Source organism: Rhodnius prolixus, unplaced genomic scaffold (assembly GCF_049639745.1).
Source record: "Rhodnius prolixus isolate KJV_2025 unplaced genomic scaffold, Rpr scaffold_7, whole genome shotgun sequence".
In the NCBI taxonomy this organism is placed as follows: domain Eukaryota; kingdom Metazoa; phylum Arthropoda; class Insecta; order Hemiptera; family Reduviidae; genus Rhodnius; species Rhodnius prolixus.
In genome coordinates, this window is record NW_027411582.1 from 19114400 (window position 1) to 19138545 (window position 24146).

At 32.5% G+C, this 24146-nt stretch overlaps 1 protein-coding gene across 7 annotated transcripts in view; it reads right to left on the bottom strand.

Annotated features, from left to right (window-relative positions):
- Nucleotides 1-24146, bottom strand: part of LOC141447121 (cytochrome P450 4C1-like) — a 39484-nt gene that overhangs the window by 14981 nt on the left and 357 nt on the right. For 2 of the 7 annotated variants that reach the window (XM_074114330.1, XM_074114329.1), the window contains exon 1: nucleotides 1350-1563. In XM_074114330.1, the coding sequence (XP_073970431.1) occupies nucleotides 1350-1524 (175 nt within the window). In that variant the 5' untranslated portion in view covers nucleotides 1525-1563. The other 5 variants (XM_074114332.1, XM_074114331.1, XM_074114333.1 and 2 more) reach the window with 5 other exon arrangements.

Below are 24146 nucleotides of genomic sequence, written 5' to 3' on the forward strand. Positions count from 1 at the left end.
GATGGAATTTTCTAAAGATTTTTTTTTTTTTTTAAACTTCTTTATTTGGGATTCTGAGTTAGGTTTAAATGGGTGGTAAATAGCTATTCTCGTTGATTTCATGAAGCGATAGCCAGAAACAGTTTTACAGGATTCAATTTCTGATCTTAAATGCCACTGTCAAAGTTTTACGTCAATTTGATCGGTAATTGGCATTCAGCTCTAGCTGTTAGTGGAATTGTGATGGAACCGTTCGCGAAGTACTAATGGGGAGTAATTACTTAGAATTCTGTAATTGTAAGTGTACTATCCACTGCTCGGGCTAGAAAACTTTCATAAGTCCTTCAGATATCGTTGGTCAAGTGTCGCAGAACTCGACTTTGATCAAGCCACATACAGCTAAATCTGTTCTTATGATTTTTATATAATCCTATGCTTACTGTTCTTTAGTTATGCGTTCTTTAGTTATGATATAAGACTTTTGACGCATTGATTCCAGAAGAAATGATACGCAGAACAGACTGCTGTGAAAATCTTTGATATTGCAAAAAGGCATCCTAGCCTTGTACTAGTCCTATGAGAGGTTGACACAATAAGCCTGCAATAACTGGGAATATAACCCTCGATGAGACCAATCTAGATAGGGCATTGCCTGGACAATTATATCCTTATACTAGTAATTAAATATCAAATATTTCCCGGTGAAAATTAGTAGCACCCTTTATAATATAAATAAATTTCAAATTTTGAATCAATAAATTTACCGCCATCATTCAGCGACGACTGCTACTGAATTTGAGTTGAATTATTGCCATGATTTACATTAGAGCACTGAGTTAATCAAAATAGCTTCTATAATAAATTATTTGCCACCATAAGTGCTGCTACAAACAGAGCCTGGGTTTTGGCTTACCTATCCGTTGATATTGCCCAGTTTGAACAGATTCTTTAAAAAAAATAAGGTAATTTTGACATTAAACTGAAATTTGTTTTTCATATTTTATATTACAGTAACTTTTGAAAAACCTAAACGATTTCAAAAAAATTGGTTTTGTTTTTTTTAGGAGCTCAAATACTATAAAAATATGCACAAAAAAATATAAAGTTCCATTGGGAAAATGAAATTGGATGCTATATCTCGAGATATTGAGGTTTAAAAAAATTGGTCAATCACTGAAAATAAACTAGACTAAAAATGATTAAATACGTGTTTTTTAATTTTTCGAAATTTCTCGCTGTTTAAAAAAAAAGTGGGTGGAGCATATAACTCTGGTCACCCTGTATAATATGTATATGTATAACTTTGGATAAAGATTTCATTAAAAAATAGTAAATTCTAACCTCGCGAAATAAGTGAAATAAAACATTACCTTCAGGAGATCTTAGACGATAGAGAAGTAAAGCAGTTCCAACAATGGGCAATTGTTTTGGACCAGGTATATTGGCAACTACATTTGCCGTTCTACTTATATATCGAAGGGTTTGTACTATAAACCTCGCAACGTATATCACTAAAATCAAACAAAAAATGCTAAAAACAACCATCTTTGAATAAAATCAATGTAATCGATTTAGATTAAACTAGAATACAATTTGCGATCATTTAGTTTTTATGAAGAATGAAGAACCTTGAACCCCTAGATCAGAGTGGGGGTAAAATCAGGTATACTGCAAAAAATGTTATTTGTGACGCAAAGAACAAAAAAAATAATAGAAGATTTTAAATAATGTAGTGTCATGTAATGGTTTTGGGTGAATCAGGATAAATTTGTTTTATCATCAAATATAGCAGTCAGAGGACATCCCAAAACGTGTATTCGTCATCACGAATAGATAAAATTGTAACTTCGATCTTAAATATTTCGACAAATATTAGGGATATCGAAACGGGATCAACGTCATTTTACACAATGTTTTATGTAGTTTTCATAATCACGGTGAAAACCATTAGTCCTTATGAAACCCCGATCAGGTTTTTGGCCGTAACTCTGCCAAAAATAAAGATACAGCATCGGGGGTGAAAAATTTGAAAACTAGACCAAAAAAAAAAACATATAGTTTACTTCGTGGGTTTTTTTCGGAATTCCGCTTTACTAAAAAGTTATTGGCGATTGGTGCGTTTTAAAATGGATCACCCTGTATATACATCATCAAATATAGCAGTCAGAGGACCTGCCAAAACGTGTATAGTCTAGAATAGTTTATTTTCAGTGATTTACCCATTTTTTTTAAACACCGATATCTCGAGATACAGCATCCAATTTTTTTTTTCAAATGGAACGTTATATGCTATATAACATTATTTGCATATTTTTATAGTATTTGAGCTCCTAAAAAAAAAAAAAAATAAATAAATAAATCGGTTAGGTTTTTCAGAAGTTATGGTAACTTAAAATATGAAAAACCAATTTCAGTTTAATATCAAAATTACCTTATTTTTTTAAAAAAAGCTGTTCAAACTGGGCACCATCAACGGATAGGCAAGCCAGATCTAGGCAGGCTAGAGTTATACGACGTTTCAGATCTTCGACTGAAGCCACGGGATTAAGGTTACTGTACACTTTATTTTTTAGGAATCCCCACAAAAAATAGTCCATTGAGGTTAAGTCCGGAGATCGAGGTGGCCATTGGATCGGACAATGAGTCCCTAAGCACTTTTCATGGACATTTCTGTCCAGGTAACGTCGAACAACTCTCGATTTAGGGCAACCATCTTGTTGAAAATACATATCTAGCCGACGTTGTAGAGAAAAATCTTCAAGCAGAACTGGCAAAATGTCTCTTAAAAAAAGTTAGATACCTTGCACCAAATATGGGCCGATTAGTTGATTTCCTAAATCTCCACACCAAACGTTTGTAGAAAAAACAACCTGAACGTCGAATAACTCTAGTCTGCCTAGTTCTTGACTTCGCCACCATAAGTGCTGCTACAAGCAAAGCGTGGGAGTCCAGAGTTTTGGCTTGCCTATCCGTTGATTGTGCCCAGTTTGAACAGATTCTTTAAAAAAAATAAGGTAATTCTAACATTATACTGAAATTTGTTTTTCATATTTTAAATTACCATAACTTCTGAAAAACCTAACCGATTTATTTATTTTTTATTTTTTTTTTTTAGGAGCTCAAATACTATAAAAATATGCACACAAAAAATATAACGTTCCATTAGGAAAATGAAATTGGATGCTGTATCTCGAGATATTGAGGTTTAAAAAAATTGGTCAATCACTGAAAATAAACTAGACTAAAAATGATTAAATACGTGTTTTTTATGTTTTCGAAATTTCCCGCCGTTTAAAAAAAAAATGGGTGGAGCATATAACTCTGGTCACCCTGTATATGTTAAGTGGCGTAGACGTCAGGACAGGAATAAAAGGCCTGCAAAATTATCGGCTTCACTGGAAAGCTTGGCTAGTAGAGGCTACACGGATAGTATGTCTCATGCTAGCACAGAAAAGCACTGAGAGGTAGATGAATGGATATCCTTCGGAACAGCCGCCAGGTCTTAACCACTGGGAGTGAAGGCGTTACCATTCTCTTAGAAAATAATAAAACAAAAAGAATGTTCAAGAGGTTTTCCATTCAGATAGTGGGTATTCCAGATGGCCAAACTAGTAACTGCCGCATTTTTGTTACCCTACGGCCTACGGAGATCACGAAATGCAGAGAACAACTTTGGCATGCATATACAGGGTGTATACGGAGGGTGGTCGAAACTTCGGGAGGTGATTCAGCAGCTCAAATGTAACAAAAAATATTCTCTTCACTTTGGCCCGATTCTCAATAGTGGCCAAGAAATTTGCATTTTTAACTTTTCCGTCGATATTCGCGTTTTTCGCCATAAAAACGGTCGTAACTTTTCTATCCTTTATCCTACAACAAATCTACTTATTCCAAACGAAAGAGCATTAAATTTCCTATAAATTTGCTTGGTACAGAGCCTCAAAACGATACTTATGACAATGAAATTTTTACTTGAATGTCTAAAAATTTCGTTCTCGATGATTTTTGTTAAAATTTTCATCGGCATTTTTTCAATTATTAATGAATCAAGGAGTAGTCACATAATTTCAGAAAAAGTTGCGCATTTATTGAGCTTCAAGATCATATGGATTTTTTTGGTTTTTAATAAAACCCTACCGCGAACAGAGGGGTGTAAATGCAGAACACTGGGATTTTGCGAACTGACTTTTCATTATTAATTTACTCAAAATCTTTGTGACCAAAGGAGATAGTAGCGCAAAAAGAACTAGTAGGGAAAGTCCTCAAACTTCGTCTGCTAGATGCTAAGAGGAGGGCTCAATAAGCCTCTTTTGTCTGCGGTGCCATGGGGCATAGGTCCCTTTCCTTTTCTAATCTTAATCTTAATCTTATGATCCTTTTTATATCTCTAATGTACTTGTATAAAATTATCCAGCAGTTCATTTCAGCAAAGCTTTCTTAAATCACAAAAGCTCTTGTAGAAGGTCTTTAGGATTTAGTCTTTAGTACGTAAGATTGGGCTCTTTGTTAGGGAATTCGGCGTAACCGTCTTTTCTCGCAGTTCCTTTTCTTGGCCAGACCGGTTTCGGACTGAAGAATATACTAGCAAAGATGCATTCTTTTACGAACAATTATTTCATTGTAAGAAATTCTTTAAGTACTTCAACCATATACAGTTGTTGTCTAAGTTAGTGGTTTACTTCATCATACTGTTTATAGCATATCCTTCTCTAACTGAATGCCTTGAAACCTTAATTGTATTATACTATCTTAAAAATTCACTGATGAGAGATCTAATGCTGTAAGTATGAAGAAATATTCTTTCTTTTATAGAATCCCAATCCTATAGCTTCCACTTTACTCGATAATCCTATATTCTGCTGATTTGATCAGTCCATTTCCTAACTCCTGGAGAATAAAAAAAATTGAAGCAAAAGATAGTGTTATATATTATTACTTATTATATGTTATATAAGACTTATTTGCACTCTGATTACTGCTCTCCTGAACTCAACAGATTCTTGTAGTTTGGAACGTCTCTAGGAAGAGATATCCCACAATAAGGTGAATTCATACTTAATCACAGCATGTCTTGAGTTTTATTTTAATGAATTTTTTTTACATTTACCGCTGCTACCACTTTTTGTTCGACTATTTCATCCACACTATGTTGCTGATTAAATTGTTTAACATTAGAAAAGGTTAAAATTGAATTGTCTTAACCGTTTCATTCCAAAGTTACATTACTTTCATTTACTTTTTATTCACTAATATCTTAGATTAAAGAAGGACAACAAGATGTTGACATCACCAAAACATGTAATAAAAGTAAAAACTTTATTATTAAAAATTTTATGGAAAAGCACAGCAATATTTTCTACTACAAGATGTGACTAATCTACACATGACTTCAGTTAAAATAGAACGCAGCGGATAGAAATGTAATATTTGAAGGGATAAATTAATTTTAATTTGCAATATATTCAATGTGTATTATAATTATATTAAATTTGTCATGTTTAATTATAATTGCAACACAATTTGAATCATCACTCAGTTAATACTGACAACCATTAAATTTCAATATTTACATTTTTATAAAATATAAAAATATCAAAATTTTTCAGTAATAATATTATTTCAAACCTGATAATGATGTCAAATGAACACATTAACATTTGTTGAAGAAATAAAGAAATTTGGACTAGACCTGCGAAGCTAATATGTATTGTGGTACTGGGTTCGATTCCCGGTCTTAGGCCTTGGATTTTATTTAATGGTTAATAAAAGAAATTTACAGTAAAGTAGGTTTGCTAGCTAATTGGTAGTTGGACGTTAAGCCCCGCCTGAAAAAATAGGCGATTACTTTACTTTACTATTATTCTATTATCTATTATTATTGCAGAACAAGAGAAGTCTTTCTAATGGTCATTACTTGTTGCTGTGTTTTCTAAAGCTGTTGGAATTAAGTCGTAATGCAGTAAATACCAAGTATAATTGGGTTTCACAATTAAATTTCTTGTTTCCTTCTTTAAATCTATCAGATATTTTATTCAATGACAATATTTCCAGTTTGAAGAAGCAGTTGAAACAGTTTTTAGTTAGCTATAAAAAGTCGCTTAAAGAATCTGACCTTTGCAAATTGCACAGCTCCAATTTCAGTTTAATCTATTCTGCGTTAGTTTTTAATGATCAAGAGCCACAGAATTATTTGAATTTTCCTATTTCTTTTAAATTTATACGATTGCTCTCTCAGTTGCGTTTGTCCTCTAAATATGTATTGAAGATTAGTATTGGTAAAATTACATATACATTAAATCCAAATGAAAAGTGCACTTTGTGTAACACCGCCCAATTTGAAGATTTGTCCCATATTTTGTTAAATTGCCCAATATATTTACAATTTCGTTTAAAATATTTAGGTTTTTTTACAAGATGTTGATCAATTTAATTTTCCAATATTATTTCATAATATCAGAGCTGAAAATATAAAAAAATTATACTATTATGTGGAAAATGTGTTAAAACTGAGGGCATTTATTCTAAATGAATAATACAGTGTTTAACTAATAATATGAATTATTGATTTATATGAATATTTAATAACTCATTTATCGCAAGATGATTTTGATTTCTATTAATTATTACTTAAATTATAACACTGGTATTGTTTTCCTTTGTTTGCTATGTAAGATGTACAAGTTTTTCTTTTTGTTTTTTGTATATGTACTGTTTTTTGTTTTTTGTAGCAACTCCTTTGTATAGGGCTATGCCCATGTAACAAATAAATAAATAATAATAATAATAATAATACTTGTGAAACCCTATAAAAATTAATTTAATGAGAAAAAATAAATAAATAAATCTATTCATTGAAGAGAGAAGAAAATTTTCTTCAGAGCTCCAAATGTGTCTGAAACTAAGCTTTGGAGAAAACAGCTTTTAATTACTGCAGAGATTTGGCCGATGTCAACCATCAGAACAATAACGAGGGATAGCCGCCAACACTTTTGCCTTTGTTGGCTGCTTACTCACAACAAGGTTGAATGCTTAGATACCACAATACTGGCAAAAAAATTGACAAAAACAAAAACATTTTACTACCCCAGGAGCAAGTGGGTTCAGTGTCTCTGAGTTCTGTGAAACAAAATTTCTCGAAGGCATTGTTGTTGCCTCTAAGATTATTTACTTCTTGCAAAAATGTGGTTAAGTAAAAAAGATTATTTTTGTTCACTTCACAAATATACAGGGTGTCCCAAGCTATATGGATACAGGGTGTCCCAAGCTATATGGATACAGGGTGTCCCAAGCTATATGGATACAGGGTGTCCCAAGCTATATGGATACAGGGTGTCCCAAGCTATATGGATACAGGGTGTCCCAAGCTATATGGATACAGGGTGTCCCAAGCTATATGGATACAGGGTGTCCCAAGCTATATGGATACAGGGTGTCCCAAGCTATATGGATACAGGGTGTCCCAAGCTATATGGATACAGGGTGTCCCAAGCTATATGGATACAGGGTGTCCCAAGCTATATGGATACAGGGTGTCCCAAGCTATATGGATACAGGGTGTCCCAAGCTATATGGATACAGGGTGTCCCAAGCTATATGGATACAGGGTGTCCCAAGCTATATGGATACAGGGTGTCCCAAGCTATATGGATACAGGGTGTCCCAAGCTATATGGATACAGGGTGTCCCAAGCTATATGGATACAGGGTGTCCCAAGCTATATGGATACAGGGTGTCCCAAGCTATATGGATACAGGGTGTCCCAAGCTATATGGATACAGGGTGTCCCAAGCTATATGGATACAGGGTGTCCCAAGCTATATGGATACAGGGTGTCCCAAGCTATATGGATACAGGGTGTCCCAAGCTATATGGATACAGGGTGTCCCAAGCTATATGGATAACGACTTTTTCTCGGAAACTAAGGTAGCTAGAAAAAAAACTAAAAAATACGTGTTCCCCTAGTTTTTTGTTAGAAATCCAAATTTACTTTGTAAATTTTTTTCGGTGCTTCCAGAAGCGAGATACAGGCACCAACTTCATTTTTTCAAATGGAAAGGTGCGGTTTTTATTTCAGAAATAGATTCCTCTATTTTTTTAAAGAAAAATTTACTTGAACGGTTTTTTTCTGTGAGCGATATTTTAGAAGTTATGAATGAAAACATGATTCTTATAAGAAATGTCAAAATGATAATATTATAACGGTATTTTGATTGAAAAGAAGAAAAGTACTATTTTATTATAAATTTTACTCCTCATTAATATTACAGATCATGCTCGAAATGGCCTCCACCATTAGAGATGCATAGACATGCTCTTTCCTGCCAATTGCCCTTATTGCCAAAGAAATAGATTCGATTTTAACCGACTTACAGGCATCTATTATTCTTTGCTTTAGTTCATCTACAGATGCAATCCTGGCTTGATTCTGATGCACCTAGATTTAGTAAAGCTTTTAGATAAGCAGAAATAAGGAAAGAAAGAAAAAGTTATGAATAATCACCTTGTTTTTCGAGTATGGCCACTGAATCGCCCCCCGTGTCGATATAACACCATCAGGCATGTAAAGAGATATCTCGATAGGCAATTTGATGGGCGTGTTATATCGACACGGGGGGGGGGCAATTCAATGGCCACCTCGTTCACCGGATTTGACACCTATGGACTATTTCCTTTGGGGATACCTGAAAAACAAGGTGATTATTCATAACTTTTTCCTTTCTTTCCTTATTTCTGCTTACCTAAAAGCATTAATAAATCTAGGTGCATCAGAATCAAGCCAGGATTGCATCTGTAGATGAACTAAAGCAAAGAATAATAGATGCCTGTAACTCGGTTAAAGCCGAATCTATTTCTTTGGCAGTAAGGGCAATTGGCAGGAAAGAGCATGTCTATGCATCTCTAATGGTGGAGGCCATTTCGAGCATGATCTGTAATATTAATGAGGAGTAAAATTTATAATAAAATAGTACTTTTCTTCTTTTCAATCAAAATACCGTTATAATATTATCATTTTGACATTTCTTATAAGAATCATGTTTTCATTCATAACTTCTAAAATATCGCTCACAGAAAAAAACCGTTCAAGTAAATTTTTCTTTAAAAAAAATAGAGAAATCTATTTCTGAAATAAAAACCGCACCTTCCCGTTTGAAAAAATGAAGTTGGTGCCTGTATCTCGCTTCTGGAAGCACCGAACAAAATTTGCAAAGTAAATTTGGATTCCTAACAAAAAACTAAGGGAACACGTATTTTTTAGTTTTTTTCTAGCTATCTTAGTTTCCGAGAAAAAGTCGTTATCCATATAGCTTGGGACACCCTGTATATAGATATATTTGTACATATATATTATTGCTCACTTCAATTTGTCTCTTTCATTTTCTTGGTTTGACCCTCACCATAAATCCTTGACTGACCTCAACTAACAAAGAATACTTGTAATCCAGATTCTCGAACGTTAAGTCAGTTTCAAATTTATACTCCCTTATTAAAGTTGATATAAGAGTTTTATTTGCTATCATGGCATAAACACTACCTGAAAAGAAAAATGAATAATAATAAAACATTAATAACAGATAGATATAAACCATCCCCAATTGTATTTCTTCCGAATTATCTGATTGCATCAGAGAATTTACCAAAATTGTCAGTATAATTTTCAGTTAGCTGAGGACGAAAAAAAATTGATTTAAACAGCAATATTCAGAAAGTGACCAGTTTACTAATAATATCAAAGCAGATGTTTACAATTTTATGCTGAAAAAAGCATGGATGCTCAGAGGAAGTTTATTGTTATTTTGTAATATTAAATATGCATATACAACATTCTGACTAACCTGGGCAGGACCTTGGTCCCCAGCTGAATGGGTAGTATGCATTTTTCGGCCTTTTTGCGCACTCTTCTGGCAGAAAATGATCTGGATAGAACTTTTCTGGTTGCGACCAAAAAGTTGGGTTTCTATGTAAAGAGTAGAATGAGATAAGAACTGTGCATCCCTTAGGAAGTTTGTAGTCTTGTCCTATAAATAAAGGCTTCTTTTACAAATCTCACATGTATTTAGTGATAAAAAAGAACAAATTTAAAAAATGTGGAATGACGTTTAAAAATTTTGATTTTCTCTTCTTCAAAAAATGAAAAATAGCAGCGCTGGCGTTTGATTACCGACTAGCTTCATAAGTACATCGTTTTTTAATTAATGTTTACTTCATAGCTTGACGAGATTATGTTTCTTAAAATGTTCTCAGGAACAATCTTATTAAGAAAGTGATTATTATATCCTAAAAAAAATTGTTTAAAATGAAATATAATTTTTTGACTTTCTAGAACCAATTTTCTTCCGAGAAAAAATATTTTGGGTGGGTCACTGTAATTATGGATATATTTCTTTCATTAGCTTCATTTTATCTTATACATTATTATACTTGCTATTTTTGTTTACCTGAATAACACCTAGTAAAATGGATTTAGTTGATAACCTTACCTAAATCTAAATCATTTCTAACATGCCTCAATATTGAAGGTGGACAATAGAGACGCATCACTTCTTTTACCACTCTAGTCAAATAAACCATTTTGGATAATTGTTCCCATGTTGGTGCCATTTCAGGATTTTCTCCTAAAATATCAAGTTGTTCTTGATAGACAGCTTCTTGATGTTCAGGAAACATAGCCAACATCAATATAATGTAGGATGTGGTCACAGCTGATGTGTCGAATCCCTACAGCAAATCATATCATAATTATATCAAAATCCTATAGTTAATAATTAAACTAAAAAGCTTATTCCCCCTTAGATTACTTTGGGTTGACTTTCCAAATTGAACCTAGTAAGGGAGTTCAGCAATCCACCTGTGGCTATAACCTTCCCTATTTGTTATGATTTTTAGTTGATTAATGTTTTTTCGTCATAAGCATTTAACCTGTTTTCAAAAAGGTTACCCACTATTATCATTAAATATTTCTTACTTACAGCTACAAGAAAATCGGTAGCAAATTTTCCAGTCTCTTCCCAAGATAGTTTATAGTCTTTCGCTTTTTGTATGACCACATCTGAGTAGAAGGTTGGTTGCCCGTCTGTTTCTTCTGCAATACAGTTTTATTTATGAAAATGTGAAACAATTTATTTCTGGTAAACAATGGCATAAAACCTACCTCCCAGTTCTTTTCTAGTTTCTATTCTAGATTTCAAAATCTGTAAAAAAAAAAAGTTCTATTAATTTATTATGGCTTTCTTAGAAATTGACCATCTATCTGATAATGTAGATCATACCTCGCAAGATAATTTCCAAAGATATGCGCTCAGTTTCTGTACATTTCTACCACTCCTCGAATAATTCACCCATGGAAAGTAGAAATAATGAATAATGTTAATCAGTACTTTAGTCATCTCATCTACAATCCTTTCAATTCAATCAAAGTTAATTTAATATTTTTTTCGCTTATTTTTTTTTATTATAATTCTTGTTTTTTTGTTTTTACTACAATTAGTTTTCATAAACAAAACTACCTTTCCATATGTTCGAAAATATTGCGATTATCCTTTTCTAGTTCGTTTAAGTCATGACCAAAATTTGAAACTGAAAGATAATATTAAACATTAATAAATATACAATATATGTATTAAAAATAATTATTTAACATATCTGGCGTATATTAACAGTATAAATATTTTATTTGGGCATGCCTGGACTGCTGTCATCTTCTGGGCTTGTGCTATTGTCAATTATAATTGAAGTTTGAAGTAACTTTGTGAGCTAGAATTTTGTGTATAGTAATCAGAGAAAGTAGAGTAAATGTTCACACAGAGTTTATAATGAAATAATTGTTATTCCGAACTTTTCAGTTTACACCACATTACTACATAATTTTATAATTCAAGTAATAGTTATTGATGAAAAGAAAATATTGAATTGAACTAATAATAAAAGAGATCTGTCAGACTTTGTGTTAAATTTGTGAACAGGGAATGATTTTAAATTAGAGAATACAAGCGTCTGTTGCATGTCAGAAATATCTTTAGCGTACAATTACTTAAATTTAGACGCTTTAGCAAAACATTATTGCAATTAGTAGGAGAATGTTTTGATTTTAACAATATCAATAAATGTCTTGAATAAACATATTTATATTAATTTTTTTTTCCAATATTAACATAAAAAAAGCCTAAAAAATATTCCCTTTAACTTACCACAAAGTGTATCTAATGCGAAATTTGTTGAATAGTGTCTGAAATTTAAACTTTCTTTGGTATTAGAATATTTTTTCAGCACTTTACAAAGCTTCAGCGATTTCTCATGGAACATATTAATATTTGATTCAATCATCTTTTTAGTTAACAATTTATTCAATGGTTTTCGTAATTCTTCCCATCTTTGACCTGGACAAAAAAGTATTATATCAAGCAAGAATTGTTATTTAATAAAATATATTGAATACTAAATTAAGAATATACCATTTCTAACGAATAACCCATTTCCGACTAATCCAATAAAACCGTAAAAACCATCTTTGTACAATGTTTCTGTACTTGTCAGCACTGTCTGTAAATGAATATTTGATTTTATAGATTATATATTTTAATTTTATGATTACAAATTAGGAACTTATTATTTCTTTTACAAATCAAGTTTTATGCAACTAGCATTTAAGACTATATGTTCAATTTTGTAAGTAATACAGGCGAGAACCAGTTGACTTTCTTGAGAACGAAAGTGAAAGGGACTATACAAGACCCTGAAAGATTATGTTACAGCAAATATTTACGATATAGACTAAAAATCCTTCCTGAAATACCTACTGCATGCAGCATTCTTGATTAAATAGTGATGTTCAGCAATTGGGACATCCGTATCATTAGAAAAATTGAGACTAGCCTTATTTATCTGAACTGATCAAGTTGTTAGTCTCAATTTACCAAACTACAAAGGTACACCGAATATTCAAGAAGTTAAAGAAGTAACTGGTTGTAGATTTCATTAGAAATTATATGCTGCAAAGTAAGTGTTTTCTTGAAGACCTTGACGTTCCAGTGGGTATGAAAACAACGCTGAAGGAACTAAGCTTGTATACTTGGCTTTCACATAAAAGTTCACAAAACAAATGCAGACATGTTTTTTTTTTTATATTAAGTGTGGACAGAAGTAGCTAACATCTTAAACATAACCTTTTACATCAGTAACTGCGGAGGTTTCAAGAAAGAGCTGATAGCCGGGGATAGATTTAAACGTTGAGTTTCTAGTCTTGAATTCCTATTGCGTTCATCAGGGACAATGTGAGAGGTCTTTTGGGCGATTATTTTGGCATCCGGCATGGAGCCATTCTATTCACTCTGATACTGGGGCGAAAACTGGCGGTTGCAACCCGGAGATAACTTTCATTTATCCCTTCATTTGGGGCTACTACGCTGCCCACACTACCATCCACTACTGATCAAATCTACCTTTAGTTGGAAGTTTGAAATCTAAAGAAGTCTGTTGATAAATTATTTTAAAAAGATGCGCATAGAAACCAAGAGTATTTAATAAACGCTTTTCGCCACACTATCGGGACTCTCCTAACATTGTTCTCTGTTGCCTATCGTGACAAGCCAATATGAACCTTTTCCTTAATATAGTACTAAAATGTAGTGAGTCCCTGCAGTTAGGTTCATATCAACTTCATCAAAATTAACCAATCGTTTGATTGATCCTGGTTGACCCAGACTAAAAACAATGCAGTTAGGTTGAGTACAAATGAAGGAAGGAAAGGCCTAGGATTTATAACGAGGAAGAGCGAAGTTTTGAAGGGATGGTCGGCATGAATTGCAATGTTGATTAAGATTACAGAGACCTAGTTTCAAATGAATGCGACAATGAACAATAGCTTCTTCTCGAATTCCTTTTGTGCAGTCGCCATAAAAATTTGAAAACCAGAAGCAGAACAAAATAAGTTATACTGCAGTAGAAGCCCTCTTCAACTCAAGATACTGTGACATAGACGAAATGGGATAACTTAGAACTTTTCAAACCCACTGCTACATGCTCCTCGAGTTCACCTAACTGGTCAGCGCAACGTAGACTTCATAAATTGATCTTCTCTCTTCTTTCTAAGTCCGATTAATAGCAAAAGAAAGGTAGGCTTGTTTCGCAGGTAAAATTATAGATTCAACATTCAATAATTTAATTAAAAAGTCAATCGATAAGATAGTATACAGCTGAAAACAGTTTACCTTAAATAATAATGTTCAACAAGAGCCTGCAACTGTCGTAATAGCAAGTTATTTATTACAAGTAATAGTGGGGGTACCATGGGCGTTACTGGGAAGCAAGCAGTTAGATCAAAAAAGGAATATTTATATTGATAAGGAAATAATTGATAATAATTACAGAACAAGTAACGAAAAAAAGGTTCCTAGTTATTGATACATTTTAATCGATTATCGATAAAAGAAATCGTAGTGTCAAACTATTAGATTGTCTGTATGTTTACTAAAATAGCCTTGCCGTAGAGGTGTCTCAACGGATTCAAGCAGATGCTCCAATCTGATCCTCTGAAGACGCTAATCGTAGGTATTCTAATCTACTCTATTAAGCTATAGCAAGTTCGTTACAAAACTGTAAGAAGCAGTTAATGTAATATAGTAAAACTAGATACCTCAATGTACTTCGGATTCATAACAAATACCACAAGCCGTGGTCCAAACCAGAGTTTAACCAGTCCTGGTGATAAACTGTATTCTTTGAATAGACCAGTTATGAAACCAAAACCTTCTGCAATAAAAAATAAACAAAAATTTAGGCTTATACAAATTATATTTCTCTCAGCTCTTAAATTTTCTTTAAAGCTTTAACAGCAAAGTAAGTTCATTAGCCAATTAAAAACTATTCTCCCTCATTCTCATCCAGCGTCTTGGGTAAAATCTAGAAATGATGTGAAGTCAAAATATTGTATTTATTTGACTTTGTTAAAGTTAAATTTTAATTAAATAAAAAAAGTGTTATTTTTATAAACAAAGGTTAATTTGCTTAGTTTCAAATAGGGTACAATAGAAAATTTTGAAACCAAGTCTAACAAATAAGAGAAGTTTATACATAAGATACCTTAGTTGCATTGGTTAATTCCAGATTCCGATATAAGGATTATCTGTAAGTGGGTTCAAAGGGTTGTTAAGGATTATTCACATTCATATCTTTTTCAACAGTGCAGTTTTGTGTGAAATAGTAATTTGGAGTAAATACAAACTATATGAATTTTTGTTTAAGTACTTGTTTAAAATATTTCCTAACATTTTCTCAAATATTTCAGAGAGATCAGAAGTAAATTTTTAAATTGCAATTTGTAACCTTTGACTTCCTTATTAAAACTGTCCGGTAGGACAGTTGTATAAGGGTTGATCGTCAAAAACTGCACGAAAAAGCGTAACGTTGAAAAACTCCCATCTTTGACAATTTTTTTCTCTTTTTCTATAAAAGATAAAATTCCCAAATTTTCTTTATAATGTAGGGCAAATCCTCCTTTATGACTGTAATTTTTTTGCAACAACCCAGATCTAATAGATTTTGAGAAAAAAGTTGCCGAAAATGTGCAAAAACGGCATTTTCAAAAATTGTTCTTGTTCTTGTTGTTGTTGTTGTTGTTGTTGTTGTTGTTGTTACCTTTTTTGTAAACAACGTAGCGCCTAAACGCGAGAACCAATTTTCATGAATGAGGTATCATTCGAGTCGGAATGTTATGTAGATGTGCCTTTTGGGGGTCTCGACGCTGTACATGGAAAGGGAGAGGAGTTAGCCCCCCTTTATGTAAGGCCCCCTCCAAAATTATTATCATTAATTACTCTGTAAATCTTAGCCCGATTTTGATAAAATTTGGTAGGATGACAGGGTTAGGGCTCCCCTACGTAACATTAAAGCGACGATCTGCTCTTACACTTGTTAAGGGGAAGTATAGCAATCGTTTCAAATTATCGAAACGTGAACCGATTTTCATGAATGAAGTGTCATTCGAATCGAAATTTTGTACAGATTTGCACTTTTAAAGTCTCGACGCTGTGCCTCATAAGGAGGGGAGTTTGCCCCACCCAAGTTAGGCCCTTTCAAAAACTATTATTACCAATATTTCTATAACGCTTAGTCCGATTTTGATAAAATTTAGCAAGAAGAAGTGGTTAAAGCTCCTCTACGTGGCTGTGAAGTGCCATCATGCTCTTACACCTACTAAGAGGAAGTACTGCAATCGTTAAAATGATCAATGAGTGAACCGATTTACATCAATGAATTGTCGTTCGATTCAAAATTTTTGCCTCTTCGCCTTTTAGGGAGAAGTACTGTAATCGTAGTTTATTTCTCTTACTCCTCTTAAAGGGAAGTACTGAAATCGCAGTTTAATTTTGCTATTTACGTACAAATTACCTTTTTATTTTATTCAAAACGCTTTCTCAAAAAAATTGTTATGGAGGATGGTTTGGAGGACCGCAACTGTAATCATTCTTTAAAAAGATCTCTCCAGTGGTAGTAACTCCGACTTAACATCTTTTCAGGTTATAATGATAAAATTAAAATTTATTATTCCCAATTTTAAAAAAAATCTGTAAAGCAGATATGTAACTTTGCAAAACATACAAAAGGAAAATCTATCCAAAAGGTACAAAAATCTCTTTAACAAAAACTTACAGTTTAAAAAGTTAAGTATAAGGATTGATTAAACGCCAAAAGGTACACAAATCAGCAAGTACCCATCATTTCATTTATACTTCATTGATATTATTTTAAGTAATTTTACTACATTAATTTTCATTAAAATTTTTTTGAATTTATTAGATGTTTCACAGACCCTTATGCTGGCCAGTTCATTCATTTTCTTTTTCTATTTTTTTTATGATTTAAGTCGCGTCAACATCTAAGGTTATTGGCGCCCGGAGCTTTTTCCAGTGCACTGCCGGCCTCCGGACAGTGTTCTCTCGTTACAGACAACACTGTGAGCTGTAAGAAGCTCTTAGAAAGAGAAAATCTAAGGGTCTGCAGCTGGATTCGAACCCGGAACCTCCACGTGGGAATCCAATACGCTAACCGCATAGCTAATCCCTTCCCTTTGTTCATTCATATTTTATTTTTTTGTTATAATTATGATAAAATGTATATTATATCTTCATAATTAAATAGGTACTTTATTTTAGCTTTATTCCAAATTATTCTTCTGATTTATCTTTATTATGCTTTTTATTCTGAGTAGTCACATGTATGTACGAGTATGTTCATGCACGTTAAAGTAGAAAAAGACTAAGGTAGAGTCGGCTACTATTTAAATTTGAATCACGGATTTAAAACAATATTTCAGTCTAGAATTCGTCTTTCCGAAGTATTTGTGAGCACAAATAACGCGTAGGTAATATCAAGTAAATTATTCAACAATAATTATTCATTTCTCAATTGTAATTTAACTCCTTAACAAAAACTTACAGTTTAAAATGTTAAGTATAAGGGTTGATTAAACGCCAAAAGGTACACAAATCAGCGAGTACCCAACATTTCATTAATACTTCATTAATAGTCAAGTAATTCTACTGCATTAATTTTCATTAATAAGTTATTTTTTAGAATTTATTAGATGTCACAGACCCTTATGCTGGCCATTTTCGTCTACAAAATATATGTTCAAGTAGCACTGTAGATTGACTGTAATATCTAGTTATTTATAATAATCAAACTATTAATTACAGGTTAAAAACAAAAAAAAATATGAGGCTAAAAAATTCAAAACTTTTTTTTATAAAAAACTTACATTAATGATTTTATTTTATTTATTTATTTTTATTTTTAAATAAAAATCGTCGGTTTAAGTTCATTCTTCGATTAAAGTAATTGTTATTGTATGAAGTAGTCAAACGTTTATAATAATAGGTAATAATTATCTGGCTTTATCGCAAATAATATAGTTTTCTTCAATTACATTCTCAATCTAGGTATTCATACCTCAATGTTGTATATGTGTAATATAAAGTAAATAAGATATGCATATTTTTAGGACAGCTAATTATTCCAGGATTTTACTATAAGTAAAATTAGGGGGACTAAATTAAATTACAATTGAGAAATGAATAATTATTGTTGAATAATCTACTTGTTATTATCTGTGTATTATTTGTGCTCACGAATATTTCGGTAAGACGAATTCAAGACAGTAGCCTACTCTAACTTTGTCTTTTTCTACTTTAACATGCATGTACGTATATATGTGATTTATCAAAATTATAACAAAAAAATATTATAAATGAAGTGGCCAGCATAAGGGTCTGTGACATCTAATAAATTCTAAAAAATAACTTATTAATGAAAATTAATGCAGTAGAATTACTTGACTATTAATGAAGTATTAATGAAATGTTGGGTACTCGCTGATTTGTGTACCTTTTGGCGTTTAATCAACCCTTATACTTAACATTTTAAACTGTAAGTTTTTGTTAAGGAGATTTTTGTACCTTTTGGATAGATTTTCCTTTTGTCTATTTTACAGTTACATATCTTCTTTACAGATTTTTTTAAAATTTGGAATAAGCAATTCTATCATTATAATCTGATAAGGTGTTAAGTCGGAACCGTAACTACCACTGGAGAGATCTTTTTATAGAATGATTATAGTTGCGTTCCCCCAAACCATCCTCAATAACAATTTTTTTGAAAAAGCGTTTTGAATAACATAGGAAGGTATTTGTACGTAAATAGCAAAATTAAACTGCGATTTCAGTACTTCCTTTTAAGAGGAGTAAGAAAAATAAACTACGATTGCAGTACTTCTCCCTAAAAGGCAAAGAGGAAAGATTTTTTAATCGAACGACAATTCATTGATTTAAATCGGTTCACTCATTGATAATTTAAACGATTGCAGTACTTCCTCTTAGTAGGTGTAAGAGCAAGATGGCACTTCACAGCCACGTAGAGGAGCTTTAACCACTTATTCGGGCTGAATTTTATCAAAATCGGACTAAGCGTTATAGAAATATTCGTAATAATAGTTTTAGAAAGGGTCTTATTTGGGTGGGGCAAACTCCCCTCCTTATGAGGCACGCCGTCGAGACTTTTAAAGTGCAAATCTGTACAAAATTTCGATTCGAATGACACTTCATTCATGAAAATCGGTTCACGTGTCGATAATTTGCAACGATTGCTATACTTCCCCTTAAAAAGTGTTAGAGCTGATCGTCGCTTTAATGTTACGTAGGGGAGCCCTAACCCTATCACCCTACCAAATTTTATCAAAATCGGGCCAACATTTACAGAGTAATTAGTAATAATAATTTTGGAGGGGGCCTTACATAAAGGGGGCTAACTCCTCTCCCATTCGATGTTCAGCATCGAGACCCCCAAAAGGCACATCTACATAAACTTCCGAATCGAATGACACCTCATTCATGAAAATCGGTTCACGCGTTTAGGCGCTACGTTGTTTACAAAAAAGGTAACAACAACAAGAACAACAACAACAACAACAACAAGAACATTTTTTGAAAAAGCCGTTTTTGCTCATTTTCGGCAACTTTTTTCTCGAAACCTATTAGATCTGGGTGGTTGCGAAAAAATTACAGTTATAAAGGAGGGTTTGGAGTAAGATTTAAAGAAAATTTGGGAATTTTATCTTTTATAGAAAAAGAGAAAAAAATTGTCAAAGTTGGGTGTTTTTCAACGTTACGCTTTTTCGTGCAGTTTTTGATGGTCAACCCTTATACAACTGTCCTACCGGACAGTTTTAATGTAGTACCTCTAATTTTACTTATAGTAAAATACTGGAATAATTATGTTAGCTGTCATAAAAATATGCATATCTTATTTATCTTATATTCCAAACATATAATACTGTGGGAAGAATACCTAGATTGAGAATGTAATTGAAGAAAACTATATTATTTTCTATAAAGCCAGATAATTATTACCTATTATTATAAACTTTTGACAATTACTTTAATCGAAGAATGAACTTAAACCGACGATTTTTATTTAAAAATAAAAATAAATAAATGAAATCATTGATGAATGTTGGTGTAAGCATTTTTTTTAAAAAGTTTTTGAATTTTTTAGCCTCATATTTTTTTTTTTTTTTTTTTAATAAAGTTTTTCTTTTTAACCTGTGATTAATAGTTTGTTGATTAGATATTACAGTCAATCTAAGTTAAATGGTGTTCTACTTGAACAAATATTTTGTAGATTAAAATGGCCAGCATAAGGGTCTGTGACATCTAATAAATTCAAAAAAATATTAATGAAAATTAATGTAGTAAAATTACTTAAAATAATATCAATGAAGTATAAATGAAATGATAGGTACTTGCTGATTTGTGTACCTTTTGGCGTTTAATCAATCCTTATACTTAACTTTTTAAACTGTAAGTTTTTGTTAAAGAGTTTTAAGACAGTCTACTTTAAAAATTGACTACTGGTCCATCTAAAAGAGTTTTCAATGAATTAAACGACTTGATAAACTACACTGTTAAGTGCTCGTGAACACGTTTTCTTGTAAAACAAACTTAATTTCTCTTACGAAGATAAAAGGAATCCTGGAAAATGATATACTGTTTGAAAACCCATTGGGCAAGGAAACTTTTTAAAAAAAAGTGCCAGCACCTAGGTCTGATAATGATCACATAAGGGTCTAATGAGTTTTCTTTAAAAATTTAGATTACTTTTATCTTTCCAGTATTCGGAGGAAGATTGAGGCTGTTTAGAGAATGACTTATGCTTCGAAATGGTGTCAATTTTTAGAAAATTTATCTGTCTTTCTAACCGTGTCATCAGAATAGAATTCGGACTAAAACTTTCTGAGTAATAACATTTTTATTGGAAAAAAGTAATGATTTTAGAAAAAAAATTAAAACTGACGTCACTCAAGAACAGCAGAAAATATGAAGTTAGCCAATACGTCTTTGAACTCCACTTTAGGTGTACTATACACAGTAGGCCTATGGACATTACTTACTGGTTCACCCTGTATGAAATGTAAGATTATTTCACTATCACCCGAAATTTCCCTCTACTGTTTCAGAATCCACACAGATGGAACAAACAATTCTTTTTTATGAAAGACTATAACCTCCACTAAATGCTCTTTCTGAGAAGGAATTAGATAGTCTTATTGAATTCTCGCACGATGTAAATACAGCTTGCCTCGTGTACACTAGTTGCGTGTGTGCTTATTATATCCCCAAAAGGGTACCATGCAATGATACGATACTGTTAAAACACCCAGCTAAGTCAAAATCATTTGATACAGCGTTCCATATCGTTTGTTTATTTTGATGTGACGGGAAAAATTGCAGTTTAAAATTGGAATTAATGGAGACACTACGATATTGAGACATTTTCAAGGAAAAGAAATGATTTGTCTTTAAATTAAATTAGATATGATCTCATAATACATACAAAGTACTGAAATAAAAATATATATCCCACTTCAGCCTCTTAATTGTTGGTCAGCCATTTACTACACACTAAATAAAATTATGAAGGCACATCATAATCTAATTCTGACCTAGAGGCAAAGCACTCAAACAAAAGTTAAAACTTGGACCTAGATCTGTAATCTTAGCCGTCTACCTGCTAGATATTTTTTACAGATACCGAGTAAAGGTTAGGAATTTTTATTAAGTTCAGTCGGCGTTTCAAGGTTAAGTGAAGGAAAATCTAAAAAGTTGGAAATTTAAACCACGACTTATTTAATTAATCCGCTTGGATTTTTTTTATTTATTTATTTAATATATGTTTAATATGAGGCAACCACGCCTCACAGACCCGTTCAATAATTATATACACGATCTTTTATTGCAGCGTTTCCCAACTTTTTTTGGCTCACGTAACACTTGGTAGTACATCATGCTAGATTGTACCACTTCGTAAAAATGATTGTATTTCGTGAAATTTGTTATTCCGAGTGTGACTTATTTTACTATTATTATCTTTATTTGTATAGAGATACAATGCATCTGTTACAAAGGAGTTCATGTTCACTTTATAAACTTTGTTAAGTATAAGATCTTGGTATTAAAACTTTTTTTAAATAATTAAAAATTGCGTACATATTTTTCTCTTCAAAATTATTAATTAATTTACAAAGTTCTTCTTTATGATTATTATATTTTTTATATGGAGTAGGATTCTAAAACTTTCTAAGTCTGAGCAGCAGATAAGCAATTAATGTTTCCGGCTCGCTCTAATTACACATTAAACAATAATTTTTGGGTTTGATTGTATAAATGACATTATTGATTTTAAATTTAATTTAAATTTCTCTGGCTCGCATGCAAGGTTAGCCAGGAGGTTATCAACTGCTCTCTGTATCTAAGGAGGCACCTTTGAAGGCACAGTACATGCTTCACAAGTTGAGTAAAGTGCATTATTTGATAAATTAAGAAATAAGTTTGATCCTTTAAATATTTTTGGTAATTAAACACAACTCTCAAAAATTACCAAAAAATTATTAATCCTTCTTGTTTGCAACAGATGTAAAATTATTTTTTAACCATTTTTGTGTGTGCTTGAGAACATCTAAAGCTTTTGATTTGAAAACATTTGATTTTTCTTAGAAAATCTCTCGGAAAACAACTTATTTCCCAATATTAAGAAAAATACTAGCTTCACTGCCTTAGCAATATTTTCAGAAGAAAGGGGACGAAAAAATACTTAAAAATGACCAATCGCGTGCTCTTCTTTCTCTTTGATAACAAGTTAAAAAATTGAAATATGATTAATAAAACTCCTTAAAGAAACTTAAAAAAGTTTGAAAAGTTAAGTATAAGGGTTGATTAAAACTGTCCGGTAGGACAGTTGTATAAGGGTTGATCGTCAAAAACTGCATTTTGTATCAGATTTTGAAATGGTCTAGTACCTTTAATTTTACAGATATCGAATTGCGGTTTCCGGTTTCTTTCATAACTTTTTATACTCTTTAAAACTGTTTATATGAAAATGAGGGTCAACTGAGAACCCTTACATTTGGTCGTGCGTCTGCCACGCATGCGGGCAGGAATCTAAAATCAAGTCACATATTCTGAAACTAGAGGCGACGGGCAACAAATTGTACCTCTACCATTTTTTGCTCAGATCAACCGTTTAAACATGAAATACATTTGAGCCGTCTAAAAATGAACACCCTGTATACGAGGTGTGTTCAAAAAGTTTTGTTTTTGGCCAAAAATTCACGAACAAGCAATGAAGTGTGAGCAGGTGCATTATCGTGGTGCAAAATCCATGAATTGTTTTGCCACAAATCCGGGCGTTTTTTTCGGATTGCTTCACGCAAACGGCGTTGAACTTGTAGGTAGTACTCCTTATTGATTGTTTGACCTTGTGGCAAGAATTCATGATGCACTATGCCATTAAAATCGAAGAACACAGTGAGCATAACCTTCACATTTGACCGCACTTGTCGAGCCTTTTTCGGTCTTGGCGATCCAGAATGCCTCCACTGGGACGATTGAGCCTTAGTTTCGACATCATATCCGTAAACCCATGTTTCGTCACCTGTTATAACACGTTTCAGTAGATCCGCATCGTTGTCGACTTCATTGAGTGACTCTTGAGCAACTTCCATTCTCCGCTGTTTTTGTTCGAAATTCAACAATTTTGGAACAAATTTTGCTGCCACACGTTTCATACCCAAAACATCCGAAAAAATTTCATGGCATGAGCCAATTGATATGGCAACATCATCAGCGACTTCTCTGATTGTGATTCGGCGATCGTTCATAACCATTTCTTTCACTTTTTTCACGTTTTCATCGGTTGTTGATGTGCTTGGACGTCCAGGTCGTTCGTCATCTTCAACGTTTTCGCGGCCATCTTGGAAACGCTTATACCACTCGTAAATCCTTGTTTTACTCATAGCAGACTCACCATATGCCTTTATTAACATTTCACACACTTTATTACACTTTATTTCATTTTTTACGCAAAATTTAATACAAATTCTTTGATCCATTTTTTTGAACAAACAAAAATCGCCAAGCTCGAAAAACACGTCTAACCTTAACGGCTGCCACTTAAGAAGTAAACAATGAATATTACCGAAAATTTTATCGTACTTCAGGGGCATGTGTATCAACATAATAAAAAAAAAATTTTACAATCAGACTCTCCAAACCCGCGAAATTTAAAAATTCCCGTTACTTTTTGAACACACCTCGTATATAACATAATTTTGGAAAAAGATT